General features: G+C 39.2%; 1 protein-coding gene across 1 annotated transcript; it reads right to left on the reverse strand.

Moving 5' to 3' along the window:
* Positions 1-253: 253 nt before the first annotated feature.
* On the reverse strand, positions 254-18,088 carry LOC134522497 (interleukin-5 receptor subunit alpha-like). The gene is made up of 10 exons (XM_063350253.1): positions 17,986-18,088; positions 17,041-17,195; positions 16,755-16,902; positions 16,069-16,177; positions 15,796-15,983; positions 12,400-12,536; positions 8,164-8,308; positions 4,159-4,246; positions 3,042-3,132; positions 254-679 (listed from the first exon to the last, which is right to left on the reverse strand). The coding sequence occupies exons 1-10, from the start codon at positions 18,086-18,088 to the stop codon at positions 554-556; spliced, it is 1,290 nt and encodes a 429-aa protein (XP_063206323.1). The 3' UTR covers positions 254-553.
* Positions 18,089-26,497: the final 8,409 nt, after the last annotated feature.

Genomic DNA, 26,497 nt, shown 5'->3' on the forward strand with positions numbered 1-26,497 from the left:
AGAAGACCTTATGTCTTCACACCTGACTCTTCTTTCTGGTTGATGTCTACTTACACAATGGAGTGCCTCAGAAACTGGTTTTTTGGGAGATTTAGAGAACCCTTGTGATCTTCTGCTGCTGTTTCCAGAATCATTCATTGCTTCCACCATTAGTCATGACCAATCAGATGTTGAATAGCTAGTATGAGACTTGTATGAATTCATGTCTTCGAAGACATTGATCTATCAGACAGTACTTGGAAACTATTGCAGCATTACGAAACACTAACTCCAATTCCATTTTAACCCAAGCGGACTTCAATATTAGATCATATTGTCTGAGGTGCTGTGATTTTACTGGGCTGAAGATCAGTAGTAGAGACAAACTGCAAGGTACTGTTTTGCCTTTGTGATCCAAAGCTCATTTTAAGAGTTGCACAATGTCAGAGCTCAAAATATTTCAAATTATTGGGCTCAGACAAACTCCAGTATCAGCTTTTCTTAGATCTGTCAAAATATTGTCCACCTCACAGAAAGGTAACTCTTGCATATAGATAAAAAAAGTGCATCCTCCCTACGGGTTTTCTAATCCAGATGCCTTCAAACGTCTCCACTGTTTGAGAATGATCTCGTCTCCGTTCTCTTCTGGTGTTCCCATAGTAACCTCTGAGTGCATCTCCATTTGCATTGACATTTGTTTCTGTTGAATAAAAATAATATTATGCACAACTTCTGCATTCAATAGTATTACAAATTCTGGATATTGTTACAAGCATGCTACTTGTTTGGTATATCTGGGTTTAGAACAGATTATTTACTCTGGCGTGATAACTGGAATACAGGGGTCATATGAGTTACTCAATATAAAAGTTGCTCATAGGCAAATTTGCTTAGTTGTTCTGAACCTTAATTTTGTTGCTTGTCACCCTCCTGGCTGATATGACTATGTACCTAAGGACCTAAGAGTTATGTCAAAGTCACAGTCTAGCTTTCAGGGGTTATATTTATTTGTTGGATAGAACAGATTATTTCAGCACCCAGTCTTCTTAACTCTTACAATGAGTCCAAAGCCAATGTCTTTACTCTTCCAGGTGTCAGCAATATTTCAGATACTGATATGTTCCATATGTTTTATTCAATTTATCTTTCCTAGTAGTGCCATCAACAGTCATCTCAGCCACTTGTTGTAATCATCTAGACAGTAATTACACGGCTATGCTGAGGTCTTCCTGTCAAAGGTATATTCAGTGTTTGTAAAAGTTTGGGACAAAAATGTCTTCTTTCTCTGTTAGTGATGTGAAATATATTTTTTTGTGGTGATCATTGATTACTGTGATTTTTTTTATTTATATATTAAATAAAAAGACCCCCCTAAATAGCAATATATGCAGTTCTAGGGTGGAGGGAGATACAGAAAATAAGTTTGATGATGACAATTTTATCTTTACATTCTGCCTTGTGGCCAACACAAGGGGAATTATTAGTTAATTTGCACAGCACTACTGGTGAAAAGGCCACCAAGGCATTTTTGCAGAGAAAAGGTGGTAAATATGGCACCTTTGGGGTCAAATTTGGTCAAATAATTTTGGCCAGAAATGGCTTTGAATCTTAAGAATAAGAGACTTGGCTTCAGTAGAGTTCAGGAGCTCTTGGGCTTTTCTTTCCTGAGAAGATGACTGTAAAGAAGAAGAGGAGCACAGGGTGGTCTTGGGAGCCAGCCCCAGGCTTGTGGAATGAACTCCAGCTGCCAGTTCAAAACACTTCAATCTTGTTGTTTGTAATATGATTATATAGCATATGCACATCAGTTTTTCCATAAATTTGTCTTTGAGAAGGTAAAACAAAACAAAACAAAACAACCCACTCCTCTTGCCTCACGATTCGAATTGTGATTCATAAATTGAGATGGTCCATGGTTTCTGTCAGAGTTTGCAATCATGTAGGTATATTCATACAAAAACTGAAACACAATACTGGAAGGCATATATTTTATCCCTGGGAAAGATGGCATAACAGCTCACATTGTCAATCGTTGGTTACATTGCTGAATGCACTACTAGAAGAGATTATGATACTGCAGTGTAAGTACAGTAATAAAGTAGGACAGAGTAAAATTAATAGAAATCCTGCAGAGGCTCTGAACAAATGTTTTGAGTACACAGGATGGAGAAAATCCTTATTACAGTTTTCTATTTCAATGATATTTCCCCCCCAAGAGTTTGAGCACACCTGCAACTTCTCATCAGGTGTTCCAGAAGAACCAGATAAGAGGCAATCTTACCATGCCTCCTGGAGCACAGCGTCACCAGAGTTGTAGGGATCTATACCGCTGCTTATACCAATGCCACTGCATTTTTTCCTTTAACTCACACAATGGCAGACAGCGATAAGAAGCATTGAATGCGCCTGCCAAAGAGCTCCATTCATGATAGCCACACAAATATTGCAAATATTTGTTTTCTTTTTTGCCTGGTTGAATGAAGACTTGTAATTTCCCATGAGATAAGCTAGCATCTGAACTTACAGCACATCATCTCTTCCAAAGTAAACACCTCTGTACACGATTTTATCCTGCAGCAGGTACACAGTTGGGGTAGTTTCTGTTTTGTGGATCTTTACCTTATTTACCATAAGAATGCATGCATTTACTACAACATAAACAATGACTTGCAGATCTCCACAAAAACTTTCCCTTTGATAACTTGCCTCCATGCTTATACATGTAAAACCCCATAATTGACTGTACTGCAGGGAGTCAGGGTGATCACTCCTTAAAATGTTAACCCATTGAGTGTGCATATGCTGAAACACTTTCTCTTTGAGGCACTCTTGAGATAATACTCCCCTGAGGATTTTCTCCATCCTGTCTACTGAGATCATTGCCCTGTGATCTGCAGAAGCTATCTGTTCTCTTCTGGCTTCACAACAAACACTCTGCATACCTTTTTCCTGGTTTGTCTTAAAACCGACCCGCTGCTCCAAATGCAATGTTGTACCATTCTGATCGCAAGTAGTATCAGACGTGTCAATGTAGTGAGAAAAAAAAGACAGACACACTCTACCTGGTGGTGAGTCTCATCTGCAGCTAACCAAGTTTTGATATTATCTGAAGGATGTGGAACAGGTGTGGTTATAACTTCCAGGCATCTATACCTACAAGAGAGTGGTACAGACACGCAACTCTTAAATGTCTGCAGGAACAGATCATTCAATAATGCTTTGTAATACATATGCTAATTAGACAGGCATCTACCTAAAGCCATTCTACCGTTCTCTGTTTCACTGCAGACATTTTTCTCAACATTTGTCCCAGCTCTTCTTCAGCCTGACTGGCTTTTAACAGGCATAAATGAATTACTCTCTTGAGGCCAAAGTCACTCCTCATTATTTGACCAGAATATTGTTTTATATTTAGGTGCAAATGGTTTTCAATTGCATGCTTTGTTTGCCTTGAGTCTTTATTTACTGAAAGAAGATAAAGCACATGAAAACTTCTTTAATCCTAATTAGGAATCATATTTAGTCATTAATTAAATAATCCATTTATTTTTAATGGAGGTTCCATTTACATACTGTACCTTCCGAATATTAAGGCATCTTGAGTTACCGTCCTACCCTGAACAAGTTTTTTTTCAGTTCAAGAAAGCCTTCTCAGCCCTGTCAATAGGAAAGCTAATAGTACAGCAAAGCAAATTCCTTCCATCAGCCTGACTTTCTCTTTTTATTCATTTCTTGTAAACTGTCCAGCTTAGAGTAAAAGACTGCTTTCGGTAATACCCATGGATTATGAAACGAAATTGGGCAACGTGGCAAATGCAATTAATCTTTGTCATGATTAACATTGGTGACCCTGAATGTAGAATCCACAAAAGCACAGGGCAAAGTCACACAGAGGGTGGAGAGGCAGCAGTCAAAGGTGAGAAAATGTCATTTACAGTGGCAGAGAAACAGCTGAGAGTAGTGTGTGAGACTGGAGCTCTAGGGGCTGTGATGGGAGCTGTGGCACTTCTTTGTTGGAAGAGTAGTTGGAAATGCACAATTAACTGCTTCTTGTAAACATAACTTATCTGAGAGGATCTGTGTTTGACTTTAATCCATTTTATTGTTTGCTTACCCTCATCTCCACTTCTCTTCTTCCCTGACCAGAAATTTATACTACCTTCCAGAAAGGTACTTTACCTTCTAAATGCACATATCAGCAAACCTCCAAGGAAAATCAGGAGGCAAAACAAGGTGAGGCTTAGCAGCATGACATCCACTGTCTTTTCTTAAAAAGAAGAGAGAAAGGTAGTGTTAATAATGTGGGAAAGGGTAGTTCATAAATGGATTAGTTATATATTGACTCATAAATATTGCACTATTCCTGAAGTGCTACAGATTTAAAGAAACATTTCCTGGAGCTTTTTTAGGGGAAACAGGGGCTTCTGACTTCAGCACTGCTCCTTCCTCTTCCCCTCAGCCTTGCTGCTGCCTCACTCAAGCACTTTCCCTTGCTCCGGTACGCTCCATCCCCTCCTTTCCCTGGATTTCTGCTAGGCATGGCCTGTCCTGCCACTGGATACTTCCATCCAGCCTTGATTCCTCTGAGTATCAAACCCTCTGTCCATCTGCTGTTGACACACCTCCGCTGCCCCAGCTGCTTCTGGACTCCTGCTGTTGCCACCTCCCATCTCCACGCACCATGAATACCCTGCCACTGCCTCCTCACCCCTTCACAGCTGTAACTGGTTTAAGACAAAATGAAAATAAAAGCTTTTTGTCAAAGAAAATATTCCCTTTGACTCAAGAAGACACATTTGGTTTTCATTATATTTACCTTTTTTACCCCTAAGTCCTACAGAAATGCCAGCAAACATTCTGAAATATGTATTTATGCTGTTCAACAAATACTACTGCTCTGTACCTTGCATTCCTTCTTCCAAAATATCCCAAATACCAAAATGCTAATGTCTTTAATTGACTCAAAAATGTATTTTTGGAATTATTTTTTTTTAATACATAGCTTTAGAACCACAACTAGTTTGGGTTGCTTTGAACTAAGTGCTTTGAAGAAAAACAGGCAGGAACAGCTCTTAAAATGTTAATAGTCCGAGGTCAGTTAAACAATAGTTTTAGGGTCAATCTAGATCAAATTCAAAGAATAAAAGAATTGAACAGAAGTTCATAGTTTGAACCCATCTGTAGTTTAAAACCAAGGATATTATGAATTTCCACAAATTTGATATGAAACCAAGAAAAAACTCACAAACCTTGGAGTAAAACTGTGCATAAGAATAACACTTACGTTCTACTAAAATACAAAACTACTCTTTATTCACTTTGAGATGAAAAGGGAGTTTTTCCCATCTTGTCTTTTGAGAGGAGGGCTCAGAAAACATATCGCGAACAATGTCTGGACTGAGTAGTAGAAATTTTTTTGTTTGAGGTAATTGTTCTGCATCATTCTACTAACCCCATATCACGTACACACCCGAGAGAAGAGGAAGCAGTGGTCTTTTCATCAACCAAACCACAAAGAGGTTCGTTTCTCCTGCTTTCTTACCTCATGCATTTTGGGAAGGAGAAAGAAAAAGCAGCACATACATTCTTTTAGGTAGACCATTTTACAGTGGGGTTTTTTTCAGATGCAAATGCTTAAACTTAGTCACAGATAACAGTACTTTAAAACCAAAACAAGTGGCTTGGTTTGCAAAAATGCAGAACACCTCTGAATTACTACTAACTTCAAAGAGATCTATGAATGCTCAGCAGCTCTAAAAATTAGACCAATTATTTCAGCTTTCTATATATGAAAAGAGCTGATCAAACATTTCTTTTTCAGCAGAAAGTTTCTATACTAAATAGCTCAGTTCAGTTTAAATTGTGGTTTTTTTCAAGGGCATATGCTAATTGCAATGGAAAATGAATGTGTTTCCCATGAGAAAATTAACAAATTCTTTTCATGTCAAAGGAACATTTCAGAACAAATATTTTAGTTATGTTTTGAATTATGTTATTTCATTTTGATGTTTCAGCTTTTTTAAATGGAGGCTGAAATGCCTCTTAAAAATGCATCCTTATAGAAATGTAGCACATTTCGTAGATGAAACATTGGAATGTCATGTAGAAGCAAACAAAAAGCAGGTCATTGCATGCTCCTTCAAGTCTTTCAGCAGAATATTTGACACATTCCAAAATAAACAAAACTGAATGGATGTTTTTCCTTTCAAGTTATTCCACAGAAAGATTCAATTTTGTCAATTCACTGTGCCTATGAAATTAGGTACCTGACTTTCATGGAGTTGCCATGAGTGATACTACTAATACAAGGCTGGTTTTTTTTAATCTAGGCAATATTAAAATACACTTCATAATGTCCACTTACGTATGTTCCCAAAATAAAATGGGCAGAAAACTTTCTCTAGGCATCAAAGGAGATGTTTAAAGAGGTTTGCCTGAGCGTGTGACCCCTCGATGTAATATACTCATAGATTTGTTTTATAAAAGACCACCAGTCCTCTCCAAGTACAGCAAGGAAGAAGGGAAATCGCCACATCATATGAACTTGTGCATATGTGCAGTATGCTCCAGGGGAAAAACAACATGCTGCACTGAGCACATGCAGATATTATAGCTTAAATGCAGTGGCAAGCAGTCTTGTCTACCATAAACTTTTCTGAAGCAGAGGAAACATGCTGTGCTTGTTCAGCCTCAACAACAGCTGTAGCGGAAGCTGGGAAAGCAGTGGTGTTGAAAACTGCTGCAGGAGAGTAGCAGCTGCTGCGAGCAAGGTTGGTAGGCTGGAACCAGGATGGATGACTGTTCAGCTCCATTTCCTTCTTCTGGTGTGGGGCTGGTAGGGAGTGAGTAAATCCACATTCCCCCACGATGGAAAGTCCTTCTAATTTCCCCTCCCTCCGCAACTACACATCAGCTGTGTCCAGCCTGACACCAGGCAGACCCCTCTGCTGGCCATGCTACGGTCCTAGGCTCTCTCTGTCTTCAGAGAGAAGAAGCATCTCCAAAGGGCAATTCAAGTCTCTGATGGCCTGAAATACGGTGAGCATGTGGAGCAACTAGGCTTCTCTCTCCCCAAGCGTTTCATAAGTGAGACACTTTTGAAATGACACGAATGAATCTGGGCCAACAAAGGTGGCAGCTGAGAGGTGTCAACAGACCAGTGGGATACAGTGAGGCGTCTGACAGAGTAGGGAGGTGACATACTATAAACCCTATAACTGAATTTACATTCAATCCATTGCAAAAATAATAATTTCTGGCCTTGTATCTCCTGTGTCATCAGAAAAATACGTACTTGAAGCTCAACAGATCAAAGACTTATTCCAAAATACACAGTCTGTTGCATTAAATAAAGACATTTATCTTCTTCTGTTTTATTACCAATAGTGTTGTACTTTTTTTTTTGCATGTCAATGTACAGTGACAAGTCTATGCATCAGTTTCTCTCCATAAATATAGTATCATTCCATTATACTACTTCCTCTTCACCCAACTTGACATCAAGAAGCTGCTGAATGTGGAGGCATTTTTCTCATGACAGAAAGCACAAGTTTCCCTTGTAAGCACACAAATATTAAAACCTAGTCATAGGAGTTGAAGGAAAAGTATTACAAGGCTCTTGTTTAATTTCTGCTGAAGTAAGCTGTAGGCCCCAGAGCACCTATTTAAATGAGACCTAAACTATCTCCTACCTCTGTCAGATAATAAACTATTCCCCTGTTGTAGTAAAAGAGATATTAGACTTACTGCTTATGGACTATGTGATTTGACGAATATTATGTCTTTTGTGATTTTCTTAGCTTACTAACTCCAGTTGAAAGCATTTGTAGAGGTGCTTGGGCTGTCCACTGCAGGGCAGGCAGGAGGGTGTTGTGAGCTTTTTGGCTGCTGACCATTATTATTTTCTAAAGGCTGTCAAGAGTCAGATGTAATTTACCTCAGGAGAACAGCCCTGTGCTAGACTACCTTAGGACCAAGGAAGTGCAACTCATTAGACCAAGGGCTATCTTTCCCTACAGCACTTAGAGCTGTGTGAACCTGGTACGTGCCGTGGACCTCTAGGCACTGTTATGCTACAATAATACAGCAAGGAGAAGAACAGACGCAATAACGAAGTAAATATGTTGAATGGTAATAACATATCTAATGATAAGGGTTATGAATAGTAAATACGCGATAACTTACCACTGTGAATAAACACTGGTTCACTCCATTCGCTCCAAATCTTGTTTCTTATGCATACATCTTTCTTTACCCTCACTTGTGCTGCACATTTTTTTGCTGGTTTATGAAACGGATACTCATATTTCTCTGCAGTGACATCTACAATCTATCAAGATTGGTTTAGGGGGTTATTTTAGTTTAGGTGATTTCACATTGCAGTTCAAACAGATATAAATCTAGGAATGTCAAATGCTATTATTTACATCTCTAAACTAGTAGGAAGAGATTTTCAGAACAAGCGTTTAGGTCCAGACACAATTTGACTTTTACTTGGTACGTATTAAAACTCAGGACTGCAAACGAAGGAGAGCCTAGAACTGATAAGATGGAAGGAGGTATCTGCTATGGTAGGACAGTAAGATTTTGAAAACTCTGATTCCCCTTTAATTTCTTACCACACCAAGTATAGGACGCATACCGTAACTATGAAACTGCAAGTTTTTAAGGTTGTGGTGTGCGTAGCATGCTATACTTGTGTGTCTGGTGGAATAAAATCTTGCATTTTTCAGCTGACTGGTGGTGAGGGATGCCCACTATTTTAGTGACTATCTTGCAACATCTTTAATTGTGCCTATAAAAGAAAGCACATCACTTCAAAAAATAAAGCCAACACAAGGAGTGTCAGAGTTTAAAACAGAGTTTAAGTCATTCATCACTTTTGAAAATGGAAGCCACTTGCTATAAATAGAAAATGCCAAGAATTTAAGAACGAACAGAAAAGAAGAAAGCAGGAGAGAAAATTCCTGTTTCTAAAAATTAAAAATAGTGTCAGAAAGCTGAAAAGAAGTATAAAATATGCGTCTCGGGCATGGAGGGGCCCAGAATCTTTGCATCTTTGGTTGTTAGGAAAGCATGATGTGGTAGTACTATAAGACCAGTGTGGGTTTGACCTTGTGTACCATGGCATTTCTTTCTCTTCCTTCACACTGTTTCAGACCTTTCCAGATCTGGTGGCAAAAATAGGTCCAAAAGTTCACATGTTAAGTTTTTCAAAAGTAAGTAAAAAAGTGTCAAAGCCCTTGCGCTTTCAAAAGCACACTGAAGCGACTGCGAGGGTTAGGTGCTAACCAAATGCAGTGCCTGAAAATTTCTTCCTATAGAGCAAATAATATGTCATCATAGGAAAATTCCAAAATGCAGGACCGAAAGACTTTTTGTAAAATTACATAGTTCAACTTCTGGCAGTCATGATGTGCAGGAACTTGCAGTCATATCCACCCAGAACATTTGTGGAGGAGGTTTGTCTAATCTATTGTTGGTAACTCTATACAGAGCCATCCCCAATTGGCCTCAGAAACCTGTTCCCTTGCTGGACTTTCCTTGGAATTAGAGCACTTTTCCTAAATTTTAGCCTGTGTTTTCTTTGCTTCGAATTTAGCCATTCTCTGTTTATCCTACTCACAAGCTGTCATGGGTAAGTATGAACCCTATGCTCTTTTATTTACCAGAAGATTGTTAACATAAGTTACTCTAGACCATGTCCTTCAGTCTTCCACTCCTAGAGCAGGTTTTCAAAGCTTATGCTCATTTTGGTAACTCTCATGTTCTCTGATTTTTTTTTTTCAGTATATTTATATTTTGTGGTGGTACCCAAAGCACAGTTTGAAACTTCAGGTGAACCTCAGTAACTAGAAGGGCGAATTAGTCACAACCTACATATTGCATGTGACATGCCTGTCATATATACTTGAATAATATTTGACCTTTGTGTAATAACGTGGAAAGACTGACTCAGTTTGTGGTTCAGTGTAATCCACAGACCTTTTCTGCATTGCTGCCTACACATTAATTCCTTATTTTGTGCTTGCGCATTTGACCTGTACTTCCTAATCATAGGATTTTCCTTATTACTGAATTTTTGGCTTGTTCATTTCAGACTTACCCAACATTTCAAATTCTAATCTTGCTTCCCATGGTACATGCCAACTCTTCCTAGCTTCCTGTTACCTACAGACTCAATTGCCTATTTTCAAGCTTTATCAATCTGTATCACAGTGTTATTATTTGTGCGCGTAAGTATTCAGCAAGTCATCTCTTCAGGTATTCAGAATAAATAAATATAGACTTATATATTTTAATCATTATACTCCTACCTGTTCTTTAACAAACATCTACAAGCCTGCTTAAGGACACCCTAATACTCATTAAGTCTCTGTGAAAGTAATTAAAACCTTGCTTTGGCCAGGAAACAGAATCTCAGCCTTCCTCCATTCTTCTCCCTCCTGTGTCTCCTGTCATACTGCTGCCGTTTTCTTCCTAAACTTTCCACAGATTCCACCCTACCCCACCCCCCGCCTTCTCCTTTTTTGCTGCTTGGCTAGGTAACCACTGTTTCAGTCATTACTAACTTTGACATTCATTCTCCTTAAATCTACCTTAAAGCCCCATCATTTATCTTGTGCCCTCATATGTCTTTTTTTTGTTGCTATTTCAGCTGCTTCTTTCCTATATTCCCAAACCATCCTGTCTGTGAAAAAAAAAACAATAAAGCCATTATTTTCCACTGCTGTAGGTGTTCATTCACTTCCACACCCAAATTACTTTTCTTTGCTTTCCCCTCCTATGTTTATGTCCTGCAGATGTGTACAAAAGCAGAGGAGCAGCTGTATAAAACAAGGAAAATAAAAGAGGTTTATTCCATTTAAGTAAGGATGCTGGACTATTTAATGTATTCGACATTTCCTTCCAGAGAATAGAAGGTGTTAGGAAGCTGGGAACCCGGGGCTGCAGTGGCCACATGAACACCGTGGATTGCAGGATCTCCCTGCTCACCTTGGGCACATCCCAGCCCTGCAGTGGGAAGGGAGCCCTTACTCCCAGCCCTTCCCGCTGCCACCGCCCTTGCTCTGAGTCTTGAAACAGGAAGGAAATCTTTGGGCATGGGCAGGAAGGGATCAGAAGGGCTCCAGCATGTGTCTGAACAGGATACTAAGGATCCAGCATGAACCTCCCTTGCTCCCTTTGCTTTCAGCCATTGGTGATTAGGAGCTTTGTGAATGGAGAGGGACAAGCCCCCAGATGTCTGTGGCAGTGTTTTTGAAGTATTAGACTTGGGAATTGTTAAGGGGATGATAACTATTTGTAGAAGTGGGCTAGAAGGAGGCCACCTGTCTTTCTTCTGGAAAAACCCAAAGAGAACCGTGAAGCTTTGGGATGTCCACGTATAGACCTGAGCTCCTTTTGCACAGGCTGCAATGAGGGAATATGGGAAGAGTCAAACCCCTTCTGGAAACTGCCTGTCAGTATTAGAGCTGCACCTGAATTAATAAACCCTGCTGTTATTTATGAAGATAACATTATATGATCAATAACGTATCTAACGCACTGCGCTTCTCTTTGCTACTGTGTCTAACAAAGTGTGCATGCATATCAATTTAGTCATATGTTCTTTCAGCCTTTAATTGTCTCTTAAATGTTTGCAGCCAGCTCAGATAAGACTTACCTAAGTCTTAGCTATGTTTTACGTTCTTAAAGAAAAACATCAAGGTTCTTAAAGAAAAGCGTTAGACAAGTTGAATGAAAACACAAAAGATTCAGAAAAATTACATTCCAAAACACATCTGAATTTCATACCTATCATATTCTGAATTAAGTTTTCTGCATGAAAACTTTTAAGCACTTATTTCCAGGTAATTTAAAAATGGCACCTGGTAATGCCAAACAGCATTTAGTCACCGTACAGCATAACCTAAACTATAACACTGTTCTATTTCTTACAGGTAAGACTAAGAGAAGTTGCTGATACACCATGAAAGATTTTAAAATATATAATATATATATAATACATAATGTATGCAAACAACACAGGTGATTCTTTAATGATGTATGTAGAAATAGCAACAATAACGTAATTTTTTTTCTTAAAAAATATTATCAAAGTAGCTGCTATTTTTTTCTTTTTATCAATGCTCCTTTTCCTATAACAAAAAAGTCAATAATTATGTGATGCTAATGCACAATTCAAATTCAAGATGAAAAGAAAAAAACAACCAGTCCACCTGAATGCAAGCATGACTCCGAAAAACTTCATTAAATGTGCTGATTTTCCATTTTTGACCAGAAAGACGAGAAAAGTTGGATCCTTTATGAAAGACTTTGAGGTTTCTTTAAAGTTTGTTTGAGTTTTAATTCTGTTAAATTCAAGGGATGCCTAGTTTTTATGAAAGTTACGCTGTACAGATTAAAAAAATTTATTACCTTACGATCTGTTATTTTCACTTGATACAAAAAGCACTTGCTTCTTGCAGAACCAATAGTAGGCGGGGGTTTCCAGTGAATTATAATACTTCTGTTTTCAAGGGAAACAGAGACGTTGATCGGCGGGTTCAGTTTCTCTGAAAAAAGAGCACAGAGAGACCTCCTGTACCTCATGTTCTTTCTCGTATTTATGCTGATGCAAAACAAACACAGTGCGTTAGTCCCTAAAATATACTGCTGACTATTTTTGGAGATTGTCGTCACACCCAAAGAAGGTGTTCAGTGAGTGACGCATTTTCGTTAAAAGTGCTGCTCACTAAGTGGCATCCATTTCTCTATCAAAACAAAGAAAGGAAGTTGGGTTTTTTTTTCCGCTTATCCTTCCAGGGAAGTTAGCAAGGGTGAGCAGGAGGAGTGGGGCCTTTGAGTTCACCCTCCAGAGTCCAGGTCCAGGAGACCTCTGAGCTGCTACAGGCTCCCTGCCGTGTCAGGTTATTTCCACTGTGTCTTGTGGGATACCTCAAGTCTGCCCATGAGCCTGGTAGTGTAACTTGGAAAGAAATGGAACTTCATCTCTCACTGAAAGGTTACTGACAGGGTACCAATACCTGGAAGGTCTTACACAATATATGAGGTTTTCTACACACCCTTTAGAAATCTTTCTCTCTCTTTTGTAAATGAGCTGGTGAGCACTTGCTACAGAGGAAGCAAGATGTGCTTAGGAGATATAAACAAACAAACAAACAAAAAATACCCCTCCCGCCGCTGTGTTCCAGTCACAAAGTGCAAGGAGTGTGATGGCAATGTTTGGTTTTTTTTTCAGGGAGGGATGGGGTAGAGGGTTGGAAGCAAGGGACATTTGGGTTCACAGGATTTTAACCTTTGGTTTAGATAAACAACTCTACAGTTTCTTTCTAGCATGAAGAGTGTTAGGGCACTGGTCCTCGGTGTCTGCTGGAGTACTCAAGCAGCCTGAGCCCTCTCCAGCTGCAAGGGAGGGACTGCAGCTGGACTTCCCCAAAAAAGGCCCTCCTAGCAGAGGCAGAAGAGCACAGCAAGCCTCTGTGGACAGGGACAGCCCCTGTGGGGCTGGCATGGCTGCAGTGTGGTGCCAGCGAGAAAAGACAGAGAGCGAGCGACAGAGAGGGTGAGCGGCAGCATTACTGGTCCATGAAGCCGTTGCGCCTGGCTCTAGCACCTGCGGCTTCATGACCCCGTGTCTCTCCATGGAAGTGCATGTCACACTGGGATTTGCTTTTTGGCTTTTCTTTTTTCCTTCCCCACCTTGCGAAGTCTCCTCTCTTTGAGTAACGACCCCATAAAGTTAGCAAAAATATTTCTCCCAGGGCTACCTCAGCTTGTAAAATTGCTCACTTCTGCCTGTCCCCAAAGCTGTTGGCAGTGACCAACACCTACCTTTGAGGGTGGAGGCACATCATGGGCTGTGAAGGGTGCGAAGAGTAAGCAGATACGCTTTTATTTGTTTAGTCTCTGTAGTAGGAAAGATGCATTTTTCACCTCTGGATACAAACAAGCCTTTTTTGATGCCTCTTAACCAGAAAGGTACAACCCCCTTCTCAGGAGGGAGAAGACAGCCCTGGTAATGTTGGAGCCGTGCAAGAGTAATTCCACTACTTATAATGTGAACAATATTCTTTGTTGGTGACATGGACAGTGGGACTGAGTGCACCCTCAGCAAGTTTGACGACAACACCAAGCTGTGTGGTGTGGTTGAAACACTAGAGGGAAGGGATGCCATCCAGAGGGGCCTTGACAGGCTTCAGAGGTGGGCCTGTGCAAGCCTCACGAGGTTCAACAAGGCCAAGTGCAACATCCTGCATGTGCGTCAGGGCAACCCCAAGCACAAATACTGTCTGGTCAGACAATGGATTGAGAGCAGCCCTGACGAGAAGGACCTGGGGGTACTGGTGGATGAGAAGCTCTACGTGAGCTGACAATGTGCACTCACAGCCCAGAAGGCCAACTGTATCCTGGGCTGCATCAAAAGATGTGTGGCCAGCAGGTCAAGGGAGGTGATTCTGTGTCTCTAGTCCACTCTGGTGAGACCCCACCTGGAGTACTGCATTCAGATCTGGGGCCCACAACATAAGAAGGACATGGATGTGTTGGAGCAAGTCCAGAGGAGGGCCACGAAGACGATCAGGGGGCTGGGGCATCTCTTTTATGAAGACAGGCTGAGAGAGTTGGGGCTGTTCAGCCTGGAGAAGAGAAGGCTCTGGGGACACCTTATAGCAGCCTTTCAATACCTAAAAGGGGCCTACAGGAAAGATGGGGAGGGACTCCTTGTCAGGGAGTGTAGCCATAGGACAAGGGGTAAAGGTTTTAAACTGGAAGAGGTTAGATTTAGACCAGATATTACGAAGAAATCCTTTACTGTGAGGGTGGTGAGACACATTGAGCCAGTCAGAAAGTGAGCATCTTCCCAGTCAGCTATGAAAACAATGAACACAGTCTTCCTGCAGATTAGTTCCCTGCCCCGCCCCGCCCCCCTCCCCTTTTTTTTTTTTATTGTCTTTTCAGGACAATCTAACTTTCTTTAAAATGTTTTATTTTGCTAAAACAGAAGATCTTGCTTATAGCTGGCTCTGATTACAGTGTAAATCTTTAGGTAAAGCCAATAATTCTAATCTATTAGAACAGAATAAATGAGATCTACCTCAGAATAAATTTTGATAGTTTTGAATGACTTTTTTGCTATCCCTTGAATTGTGACTGATTCCCTTGTTACAGGTCTGGAATACAATCAACATGTGCATAATTTAAAAGGTATTTGAATCTGTGGGCTGTGCTAGAACGCAAGTGAATTTCTTACCCATGAGATTAATTCAAACTTCCCAGAGAAGTAAGAAAAAATATTTTTATATGACCATTCAAAACTGGCAATAATTAAAAATAACTGTCAATATACTTTTAACTGAAAAAGGGCATCATAAATAAACAGAAATGTTAAAAATGTTTGAGAACATTCATATTCCTAAATTCAGTTGTGAATGAGACTTGTGTCTATTTATGTTCCTTTTTTATATCACATTTTCTTCATCACTATAAAAGAAAAAGTAGAGAATAGGAAAAAGAGGAGAAAAGAAGAGTATAATGCTTTTCAAATTGCATTTTCTCACATTAGCCTATCATTTTTTTAAAATGCCAGTTATAGAGAAGCAATGTTATTACATCAGAGAAAAAAATAAAAACTTTTGAGCAATAATCCATTTTGTTTAATCTTTGTGTAAAATTCCCAGACAAATGAATGCATAAGAAGTTAGAACTAATGTTCTGACTTTGTCACACTTTCCTCTTTCATTTCTTTGCTTTCTGGACCAATGAAATTAACAATGAATGAACTTTCCATAGTAGGTAATAATAGACGATACTTACCTATTGTCTGAGGTACAAAAGCTTTGTAATAAGACAGTCCTCCTGAATTATTTCTCAGATCTCTTACAGTTATGTTTAAATTGATTTTTCTTGATGGTTGGAAATATATCTCTTTCATATGGCATCCAATATTTTTCTTCCTTGCATTTTTTATATATTGCTGGCATTCAAAATCTTTTCCTACGTGTCTTTGAGAAGGAAATATGAGTCTTGTAAATCAAGGACTTAGGTACAAAAACATGGTTTCATACTTATTTTGCACAAGACCCTTACCTGTATGAAAAAAAGATCTGGGTATCTTCAGGAGCTTCTGTTTTAATATGCCAGGTGCAATTGAAAAAAGAAATGTTATATATGATGCATGAAAGATTCTGAATATATACTGCAACAAAGAAAGGGGGGAAAAGAGTGAGTGATATTTATTTTCATGGATTTTTTAATAACAACATGATGGTTGCCTTTGCAAACCCATTCTGTATCCTTATTTCTAGAAGCGTGAATAAGTGGTTGGTGAGAATAAATGGGTCTTTCAGCTTTTTGAACAATGGCAATTGAGAAGCACATCTGCTACTACCACCAAAAGCCTTACTAACCCACTTGAAGGACAAAATGTCCTGAATAGTATTTGAAAAGCTCTGCTTTTTTAAGATTTCCTGAAACCAGGTGATACAGAAGGCAATCTTCAAGACACATGAGTTGCCAGGGCAAATGGAGAGAGTAGTTGGGTAGTTCTGACATCTTGCTCAGCAGAGCTGGAGTTTTCTGAATCTGAACATGTCTAATAAAGGAAATAATTCTGCAATATTCCAAGGTGTTATGTGTCATCTTCTTTACAATTCCATGCCAAAAAAAAGTAGCATAAGGTAAAAATTAGCTTTCAGAAATGATATGTCTCCGAGTAAGACAGGACATTATCATGAACGCTTGGATGTCTTAATGACGTGTGGGAAATAGCTGACCTGGAGGTGCCTTGTAAGTAAATTCTGTCCAGCCACTCTCCTTAATTATGTCTTCTGTTTCTTTTGCAAGAAGTTGTGTTTTAACTTTAGCATTAAAACCAGAATGTAACTCAAGACGTATTATCTTTTTCTTCTCCTGCAGTCTTTCCTAAAAGGAGGAAGAAGGAGGTGCATGATGGTAGATGGTACTAAGTATTGAAAGGGAAATTATGCCAGTTCATCTACTGAATGAAGTAACACTTCATTTCACTTTAAACTATCTGTAATCATTGAACAACTTACTTACTTTTCTTTCATGAGTGGTATTGAAGAATTTATAACTCAAAATATACTTCACAGTGTAATTCTCAGTTTCTTCTTCTGTCAGGTTATTGTTCCAGGACAAGATAACTCTTGACTCATGCTTGGTAATCCACAGAATATTATGTAGCCCAAGATCATCTGCAATTACAATGAAATTACATAGAGGACGAGAGGGCCCACCACTGTGTACACAAAGGATTCGGCTCTCAGTAAGGCTTGCATACCCAGAAGTTTCCCCAGGAGCTCTGTTCTTACATGGAGCAGGTAGTTGCTGAGCTCTGTTGAATGTGACTGAATTTAGCATTGAGATTCATGTTTACCTATCTGCAGCTCCCGAAGTGTTAGGTGATTCACTTTTACCTGCCTTGGACACCGGTCCTGGCACAGGTCTCTGTTTCTCTCTATGAGCTGTAGAAAGTGCCGTGACAATAAATTCAGATTAGACAGCAGAGGGCTGGAGCACCTCTGCTATGAGGACAGGCTGAGAGAGTTGGGGTTGTTCAGCCTGGAGAAGAGAAGGCTTCAGAGCAGAATTTATTGCGGCCTTTCAGTACCTAAAGGGGGTTTATAAGAAAGACGGGGACAGACTTTTTAGCAAGGTTTGTTGCAACGGGACAAGGGGTAATGGCTTTAAAATAAAAAAGGGAAGATTTTGACCAGATATAAGGAAAAAATGTTTTTATTCCGAGGGTGCTAAAACACTGGAACAGGTTGCCCAGAGAGGTGGTAGATGTCCCATCCCTGGAAATATTCCAGATCGGGTTTTTTGGGGCTCTGAGCAACCTGATGTAGTTGAAGATGTCCTTGCTTATTGCAGGGGAGTTGGACTAGATGGCCTTTAAAGTTCCCTTCCAACCCAAACTATTCTATGATTCTATGATCTGGGATGGCTAGTGTAGGATGAACTGTTACGTAATATTTTACTTACCTACTGCATCTGGTTGTCCACTTGCCAAGCTAGTGGAAAATAGTGTCTTACGCTGGAAAAAACTTATTATCAGCATGACAGAAGCAACGGTAACACGTGCCATAGCAAATGTTTTGGGCCACAGATCTGCAGAAACTGAGACTCCTTATTTCCAAGCTTGGTTGAAAAAGCATTTAGCACATGATGTTTTCATTTTGCACCTGTGAAATAATATGAAACCATCACTTAACCACTTAAGTAATGTCTGAAGTATAAGAAGTAAGTATGAAATGACATATGTTTAATGGGTCTTGTTGATGGGTGCCTTCTATTCCCAGGATGTTTGTATTTAAGTGCACTCTTTAGGTGGGTGCCAGGGCCAAAGAGGACACGTGTGCCACACTGAGCTGGTTTTGAATGGCAGTGCTGGTTAGATTGCAAGGCAAGACCACAGATATGACACTAGTGATACTCAAACCTACACCACAGAAATGACACTTACAGGCACTGAAAGCAGACTGTTTGGGTAGGAGCCACTTGACGTAACTTTGACTAGATACAAAACCAGCGGCTGTAACTGCTATGAGTTATCTATCTAGCCTCTAGTGGCAGTAGAGCAACTGTCACTTCGAGGTTGTGATTCGTGCTACCTGGTTTAGATATCTGCTTTAGGAGGGTACGAACTGTAACTATCTGAGGAGAGATTAATCTTTCCATTTGCAAAAGTGACTATCGGCAAGTGTAATCAGGTGTTTGCTAAATTTGGGATACAGTGAGAACCCAGATTCTGCAGTGGTCAAAGCTGGTTTTAGAAAGACATGATTGCTGTTTGATGGCTGAGTATTCATTCAAAGGTTGCTTAAATGTAAAACAACCTCTGAGATCTCACCAGTTTTTCACAGAATTAATACGCCTCTGTGTTCAGGGTCTTTCACTCACAAACTATCATCTGATTTATCTTGACCCTGATTGTTTTCCATACTAAAATCCTCACACACACTCTGTGTGTGTTATCCGTGGATTGGCAAAAGGACTCCTGGAGCCATATTAAAATGTTCGCAATACATTGACTAACAAGAGGCACTGGTCATGTAAAGGAAAACGTGTGGGTGTTCACCACATCCAAAAAGTCTGCAATAAGGTTACATGGAAAAAAAATATACATGTACACTTTCATTTATAAAGCTATTTTGGTATAATGCAAACAAGAGGTCATTTAATGAATGCTGTCATTGTTCATGAAGTACTGTGAAAACTCATAAGAAAATGCTTTAAGGCAGAGATTCCTCCACCTGGTTCATTCTGGTACTGATCTCAGCTGTAGCAGCAGCAGCAGATGTAGTATTCATGCCACACCACAGTGAGTAGATTCTGCTTGGTGTGCCCAGGAAAAAAGTCAGTTCTAATTGCCTGGAAAGGGAAGGGGTGAGTTGTTCTTACCCTCACTTCCCATTAATGGTGCCCCTGGAATTGTAGGGTGTGTGGCAAAAGTCAGGGAAAACATAAAATGAAAACAAGGATTTTTCAAGGGTTTATAATTCAACATGCAGTGGTTGTAAAGGTCCCACCCATTCCCATGAGATGGAGCAATCAAAAATAGTCCTAGGAATATATATATGCTTCATTCAAATTTGGAGAAAGGGAAGACATTGAGGATGGAAAAGACTAAGTATGTTAAAATATTTGTGGCTGTTAGTAACGTGACTACTTTTGTGGAAAACACAGGCCAAAAGGGTACCTGAAACAGGAAAAGGAACAAAATAAATCTGAAAGTGGCAACAACTTTTGGTGCTAGAAACAAAAATAGAAATCATCTGTGAAGTAATACAAATGCATTCAGTCGGAGAAAGGAAACAGAGAGGCAGAGAAGGAAGAGTTTTAAAGTAAGTTTGAATAAACTTATAAAAAAACAACTGACTTGAGTCAAAGAAATGCATTTCAGGAGAGATCATTGCTAGTTCCTGGAGGTGACGTCTCCCTAGGAGTACCTTTTGCACAGCACTGAGAGGCACTTCTCCACTCAGTGTGCAATGAACTCCTGCACCTTGCTCCCACAGGCGCTGCCATGGCAGACAGCGTCAGCAGACTGAGAATAGGACTAGACAAAGTTGCAGAAAGCAGATCTAAGAAAAGCTACTAAAAAGTGTCAGAGATGGGTGTGCCCTCCAACAACCCTAATTCAGCAGCTGTAGATGCTGGGGGGGAGAATGCGTTGCAGGAGGTGGCCAAAGTTGCGGATGATACCTAAGTAGCACCTTCTATTGCTGCTGCTGCAGACAGAACAGCAGACAGACCCCTGGGCTGACCCCACAGGGTTTTTCTTATGTCTATATGCAATGAATTAATCCACAGAAAACAGCAAACCAAAAGCAATGCAATATAAGGACACGCAAAGTTATCAGGAGGGAATGAAAAAACATCCATACATAAAAGGCTTTTGATCCACGACTTCTCAAAGAACCCATATTTCCATTCATGCCAGCATAGGAAAGCAGAAAGACAGGAGATTTCTTCTCAAACATATGTAGACAGGACTGTGGGTTTGTAATCCTGTGCTACGGAATGCTTTATGTTATTATATGGTGCTGAAGTTCAGTCCACGAAGTGCAAACCAAAATTCACTGCCTGACAAACTTTTTTAAAAAGGCTCTCTAGTCCTTTTGTCTCTGGAGAAATGCACACTAGCCAAATATACTTACAGACAGGCCAGTTAATCTAATGGGATAGAAATTATCTCAATAATCTAAATAATCTAAAAAGAAAAAAAAATCACTTTCTAAACAGTGCATGGTCAAACAGTACTTTCTTTTTAGTAAGAAAATACACTTAATATTTGAAAACAGTACTACAATGATTTTTTGTTGTTGTTGTTTTTGGTCTTTTGTTTATCGCCTTGCTTTCATTGCAGAGCTTCAACTACAGCCGATGCCTGTTGTTTGCTGCCCAGCAACGTCTAGTTTAGTGGGTTGCTGGAGTGAGAGAAAGGGGTGGTAACATAAGGCTGCCAACCCACACACCACAGCAGCTGCGGAGATGGTAAGGACTTGTGCAAAACCCACCTGGTGAATCTGGGAAGTAGACAGCCAGGGCAAGAAAATGAAAGCAACGAAACCAATCTTCACAAAACTTACTTAGAGCTGTTACTTTGAATGTGAGGAAAATGAACTGTTTAACTTTAAAAATTCAAGAAATCTGAGAGTTTCCTGAAATTTAGATCTGTTCACTTTCTATGTGTCTGAATAAAGACGTTTTTGAAAAGTTTGTGGGGCTGATTATTATATCTTCCTAAATACAAAAGTTAACATTTTAAGAAACAGCATTTTTTTTTAATGTTTTCTTTTTTAAAAAAATAAAATTGTTCAAAAAGATGATTTCAAGTGCTCTTGAAAAATATATTGTGCCTAATTTAGAGGGTAAATTCAGTCATCAAGCAATAAAACTTTTTATATCTGGCTCTAATGCAGTCTTAGCTAAGGGAAACCACTAGGACTGTTTGTCTGATTAAGACTGCCTAAAACTTATGCTTCATTTAAGACTGTTGATTCATATTTTTCAAAGCGCCCATATCTGATAGTAGACAATGTTGAAACTGATAAAGGAATAATGAAATAAACAATATAGGTCAAATACACTTTAAAGGTCTGGATAGCTGAAGAGTCAAAACAGCAGTACCGTTTACATCCTTTTTTCAAACCTTACCTTCTTCTAAACGCATGTTAAATCCTGGATACCTGTGCATCGTTTGGGTTGAGAAGCAGGAGAGGTCAGCACTGGAGAATGTCTTGGTTTAAGACTGTAATGAGAAATTGATGCAAGGGACTTCCCTTTTCGCAAGTTACCCCCTCAGAAAAGCCCGTTTCCACTGCCACTTCCCGCTGTGGGACCGAAGCGCACCTCTGAATACGCGAACGGTAACTGGAACCTTACCTAAGTTCTTCGAAATACCTTGAAAGAGGCACACCTCTGAATGACTAACTCAGTGGTCAGAGCTGTTACCATTTTTCCTCTTTGCACACGGAAGAGGAGGATTTCAAAACTTTTTACGTATTGTAATGAGCTTGTATCTTTTAAGGAAAAGTAAGATTATGAAAGAAATGAAATCACGTAGTGCAAGTGGTGGCTATGAAATTAAAATCTCCGAAAGATCGTACCCTACCTGCTATTATTCTGTTTTTTCAGTGGCTAATAAGCATCTTTCACTGCACACCAAATAAAAAAAAAAAAACAAACAAAAAAAACCAAACCAACAAACACAAACTAGACAGATAAACAAAAATCCCAGAACTAATGGAGGAACAAGAACAAGTAAATTTTGCATTTTGAACAGATATCACTGTCTGATTTACTCTCCATATCTGAAGCTTTGCCCAGCCTAGTCTCTGAAATTGTCCTGCTTTTGCCTGTTTTACTTTGTAAAAGGGTTTAGTTTGCAGTTATCACATATGAAATTGCAAGCCATAGCAGCATGTTATGAGTGGCATTCTATGGGGTTTGACTGCCTTGCCTTGACAATAAGTGGGTTTGAAATCAACTTACCACTTTATTCACACAAGCTGTTATTTTGCATTCCAGCCTTCCACCTGGAAAGAGGGGGAATAATGGATAAAATTTTTCATTTTTTTTCTAGGAATGGGGTTTGGAACAGATATACCTCTTTATTCATGTTAAAAAGTATATTTACTGAGAATCCGACCCCAGTTTTTGGTGCAAAAATAAACCTAAGGTTTCAAGAATGCGTTATTTACTGGCGTTTAAAAAAATTCAAGTTTTGGTCAAACTGTTATCCTCTTAAAAGTCTCATTTCACAAGCACTGCTACAAAGGGCTGAAGAGGTCAAGGAATATATTTTCTTTCCTTTACTAACTGGTGCTCTCCCCTACAAAGCATAGAAACTGTCTCTTCTGCTTTGCTTGTCTCCAACTTTAGCTACTGGGCACACAGCACAGAAATGCTGACAGAGGAAAGATCCCGTGCATCTCCCTCTCTTATCAAAGAGGTGTTAGGTGAAGTGGTAGAGACCTAAAGACCTCTCTCGTCCCAGGCAGAGGTTGTCACAGTTAAGTATAGAAACATTTTTATTCTTTCCGTATGTAGGTTAAAATACATGTTAAAAACAGTCAACCAAACAAAAAAAAAAAAAAACAACCAAAGAGATACCATACAAAAGCCCGATGGAATGTTTCAACTTCTTACTATCAACCAAAGCCTTAAAAACTGCTGCTTTTTGTCTTGGATATACACCATGTGCCTCTTTCCTTTAATAATATTTTTTTTGCTGTGACTACTGTGACTGCTTTATATCCAGTTTAGATTAGAAAATAATATATTTAGGTCCATGTGTTATTTTATTGTTAGCACTAGATAATGCAATTACCAAAGTAAGACCAAACCAACAGCCTTTACCTCGGTTTTGAAGTTTATCAGACATGAACTTACGGTGGGTGTGTACAAAAAAACCCATATTTTCTAACTACAGACCAGATGAAGGGAGGCAAATGATTCTTGAGAACTTTGACTATATTTATATTATATTTATATAATTTATAGAAATATATATAATGTATAATTTATACTATAGTTATATAATATATAATATACTATATATTTTTATATATAAATATTTTATATATAAAATATAATTATAAATATATATATTTAAGTGAGAAGAGTGTGACTTAGAATCTCAAATCCAATGGTAATTGTAGCAAACCTGACCACAGGCCCAGTACTTCATTTTTTAAAATGTAGGAAACTTACTTAATTTTCCATTGTTTCTTCTTCTGCTTATTAGCAAAACACGTAAATTTTATCCGGTTTAAGTGTGGTTTGTACATTGAGTTGGTGGTAACACATTAGTAATTGCAGCATGTTTCTTTCAGTTTTCATACATCAATAAAATACTACCATTGCTGACTTCAGAGAAAAGCCATTAATTACCTGGTGGTAGGTTTTCTGGAGTTTTCTTATAATTTAAAATAATTAAAGATGAAAAGGAAGAAAGCTACACCTCAGGGATTTATTTTTTATTTAAATTTCCCACATTGTTAATTTATTCTGAAAAGCAAGAATGGTAGGAATTCAAAACCTTTTTCCATCCTTAGTAGACTCTCACGCTGAACTGAACAAGTTCCAGTTCATCGAAGTGCTGCATTGGAACAACACGTGGATTTGGGCTGATCAAATGGCGTGTCATACAATTAAGAATTTCCATAAAGCCAAAGCACTGTGCAATACTTGACCCAGGGTTTAGTCATCCATAAAGCCAATGCTCTAAGCAAACTTCAGTACTTAGCAGCCATTTCTTTCATAGTCATCCCAACCTTGAGTTGAGCTAGTTCCAGCGAAGTCCCATGCGTGTGACTAAAGGACGTGGGTTTTCCCTTCTCATGTTCCCTCAAAGCCTAGTTTGTTGTGTCAGCACCACCAGTGTTTGTAATCATGAGATGGGGGCATTTGGGGTGCTCTTTAGTTCAACCTTTGTTTACACCAAACGGGGAAGAGGGGAAAACTTCATCTTTTGCTTTGCACTGATGTGAAAATGAAGTTTCCGAGATTTGGTCTGCTGAAAATGAAATGTTTGCCTGCAAAGGGGTAGTGAGGCGGTCTTCAAGGATATCAGTAAGGTAAACAGAGTGTCCTGAAAGTAATATGTGCTTGTTAGCAGAAGGGAGTTTTGACATCATGGTTTTCTACTGCAATGACTAAATTACCACCATTTGGGTCTCTTAGTCCTGTTTTGAAACTGATCTCATGTTTCTGTTTCACATAACAGGGATGGCAGCTGTCCATGTGGCCTTCTACTCTGCATTGGCAGTCTCAAAATGTAGCATTTCTTTTGTTGTGGATTACTTTTGTAACACTTTTCAAACTAGAGAGATGCATATGTACATATATCAACGCAAGGCTTGCCAGAGAAAGTAATTTCTTGGAGAAGATGTCTCTTTCCAAAAATTACCAGCTACAGAAAATTGACATTGTTGACAGTAAAAGGAAACTTCTGATACAACACCTCTGTTCTGGTTTCTCTGTTTGTCTACAACTGTAGAGGTTAATATCAATTGCAGTCAAATCCTACATGCAGAGATTTATGAGGCAGCAATGTGCAGGTTTGGGGTACACTGTAGGGTACGCTGACTTTGCATCAGGAGTGAGAATGAGCCCTATAAAGGTACACAATACTGTATAGACATGCTTGTTCTCAGCTAATCAGGAGGAATCAAGTTTGAATTAAAAAGAGAGTGCTGATAATATTGCGATTAAAAATCCAATAGACTAAATCAGACCCATTTAACACCTACTGTAGGATATGCACTACTGCTATGGGGGAGGGAAAGGTGAGGAAAAGATGGGGATAAAATAGAGCCCTAAACTTTTCCGAATGAGGAACTGAGGCAGGGAGAGATTGTACAAATTATCCAAATCACACCGGAAATAGATGAAATAGCTAGGAATTTTTACTAATCTAAAATTTCCATTTTAAACTTTGTCAATACCTAGAAAAATTCAGAACACTGGTCAGGAGCTGATATCTCATTATGCATACAAATTCCCCTGGGGTGATGGTGAGATCAGTGATGAATCACAATTGTGATGACAAGCAGCCTAAGAGGGTAAGGCTTGAAATAATGGCTTATCTTTTAGTGTGAAAACAAGAGATATGCATCCTGAATATTTCTAGGAAGAGAGCCTGCTGTGTTATAAAAGATAAGCTATGTTTCATAACCATTACCCTTCTTTCAAGGGAACTAGTAAAATATAGCCTAACACAGAGAAAATTCTTAGACATTTAAGAACATATATATTGGCATCTGATTGCTAATTTATGCAAATATTCCTGATCAGATATTCAACATTGACAACAGAATACTTAACATACATATTTTATCAGCTACAAACTTGTACACTGTGTAGTCTCTGTGTGTAGAGACTAACAACGCATGTTGTCATGTGAACCTTTATTTATGCTTAGCTCTTAGAGTCCATTTGAATCATTTGATGGCTGTTGTGCCTCAAACAGCAACTCTGCATCATCACAGGTGTGTGATGTGCCCATTTCTGTATTGAAACTACTAAGATCCACGTATATCACCATATATCTCAAAGAGGCAGAGACCTCAATGCCTCCTTCTTTAATTCTGTTTATCACTCCGCATTCCCAGTTAACAGGATGAAACTGAGCTACTAACCCACTGCATCAGTCTAGACTATCTTCCCACTAGACCTGTACTCCATTCCTGCAGGATTTTAGCAGCTACCTGGAGTGCATAGTGCATGGACAGAGAACGAATGAGGGAGCAGACACTGCTGGGAGGAGGCAGATGGGGAATACGTTAAGATACATATGCTCTTTTTTTTCCTCAGTCAAAAGTCTGGGGATTGTATTAATCCTACAGTTTAGGACTAGGATTCGAACACCTGCAAACTGTCATCTACAAGAAGTTAGTTGTCCAGATATCCATCACATCTAATGGAGATCTAGCTAAAGTAATGAGTGAACCACAGAGAGAGAGGAGGGGTTGGGTGAGGACAAGAC

Source organism: Chroicocephalus ridibundus, chromosome 1, assembly GCF_963924245.1.
Source record: "Chroicocephalus ridibundus chromosome 1, bChrRid1.1, whole genome shotgun sequence".
NCBI classification, from domain to species: Eukaryota; Metazoa; Chordata; class Aves; order Charadriiformes; family Laridae; genus Chroicocephalus; species Chroicocephalus ridibundus.

Excerpts from the sequence above, each read along its gene's own strand:
- LOC134522497 (XM_063350253.1), bottom strand. The coding sequence starts at position 18,088 with ATGGCACGTGTTACCGTTGCTTCTGTCATGCTGATAATAAGTTTTTTC. Across the intron at positions 8,309-12,399 it reads TGAAAATAACAGATCGTAAG|ATTGTAGATGTCACTGCAGA; the intron begins GTAATAAATTTT and ends CAATCTTGATAG. Across the intron at positions 3,133-4,158 it reads CTGATATGTGCATTTAGAAG|GTATAGATGCCTGGAAGTTA; the intron begins GTAAAGTACCTT and ends ACTCTCTTGTAG.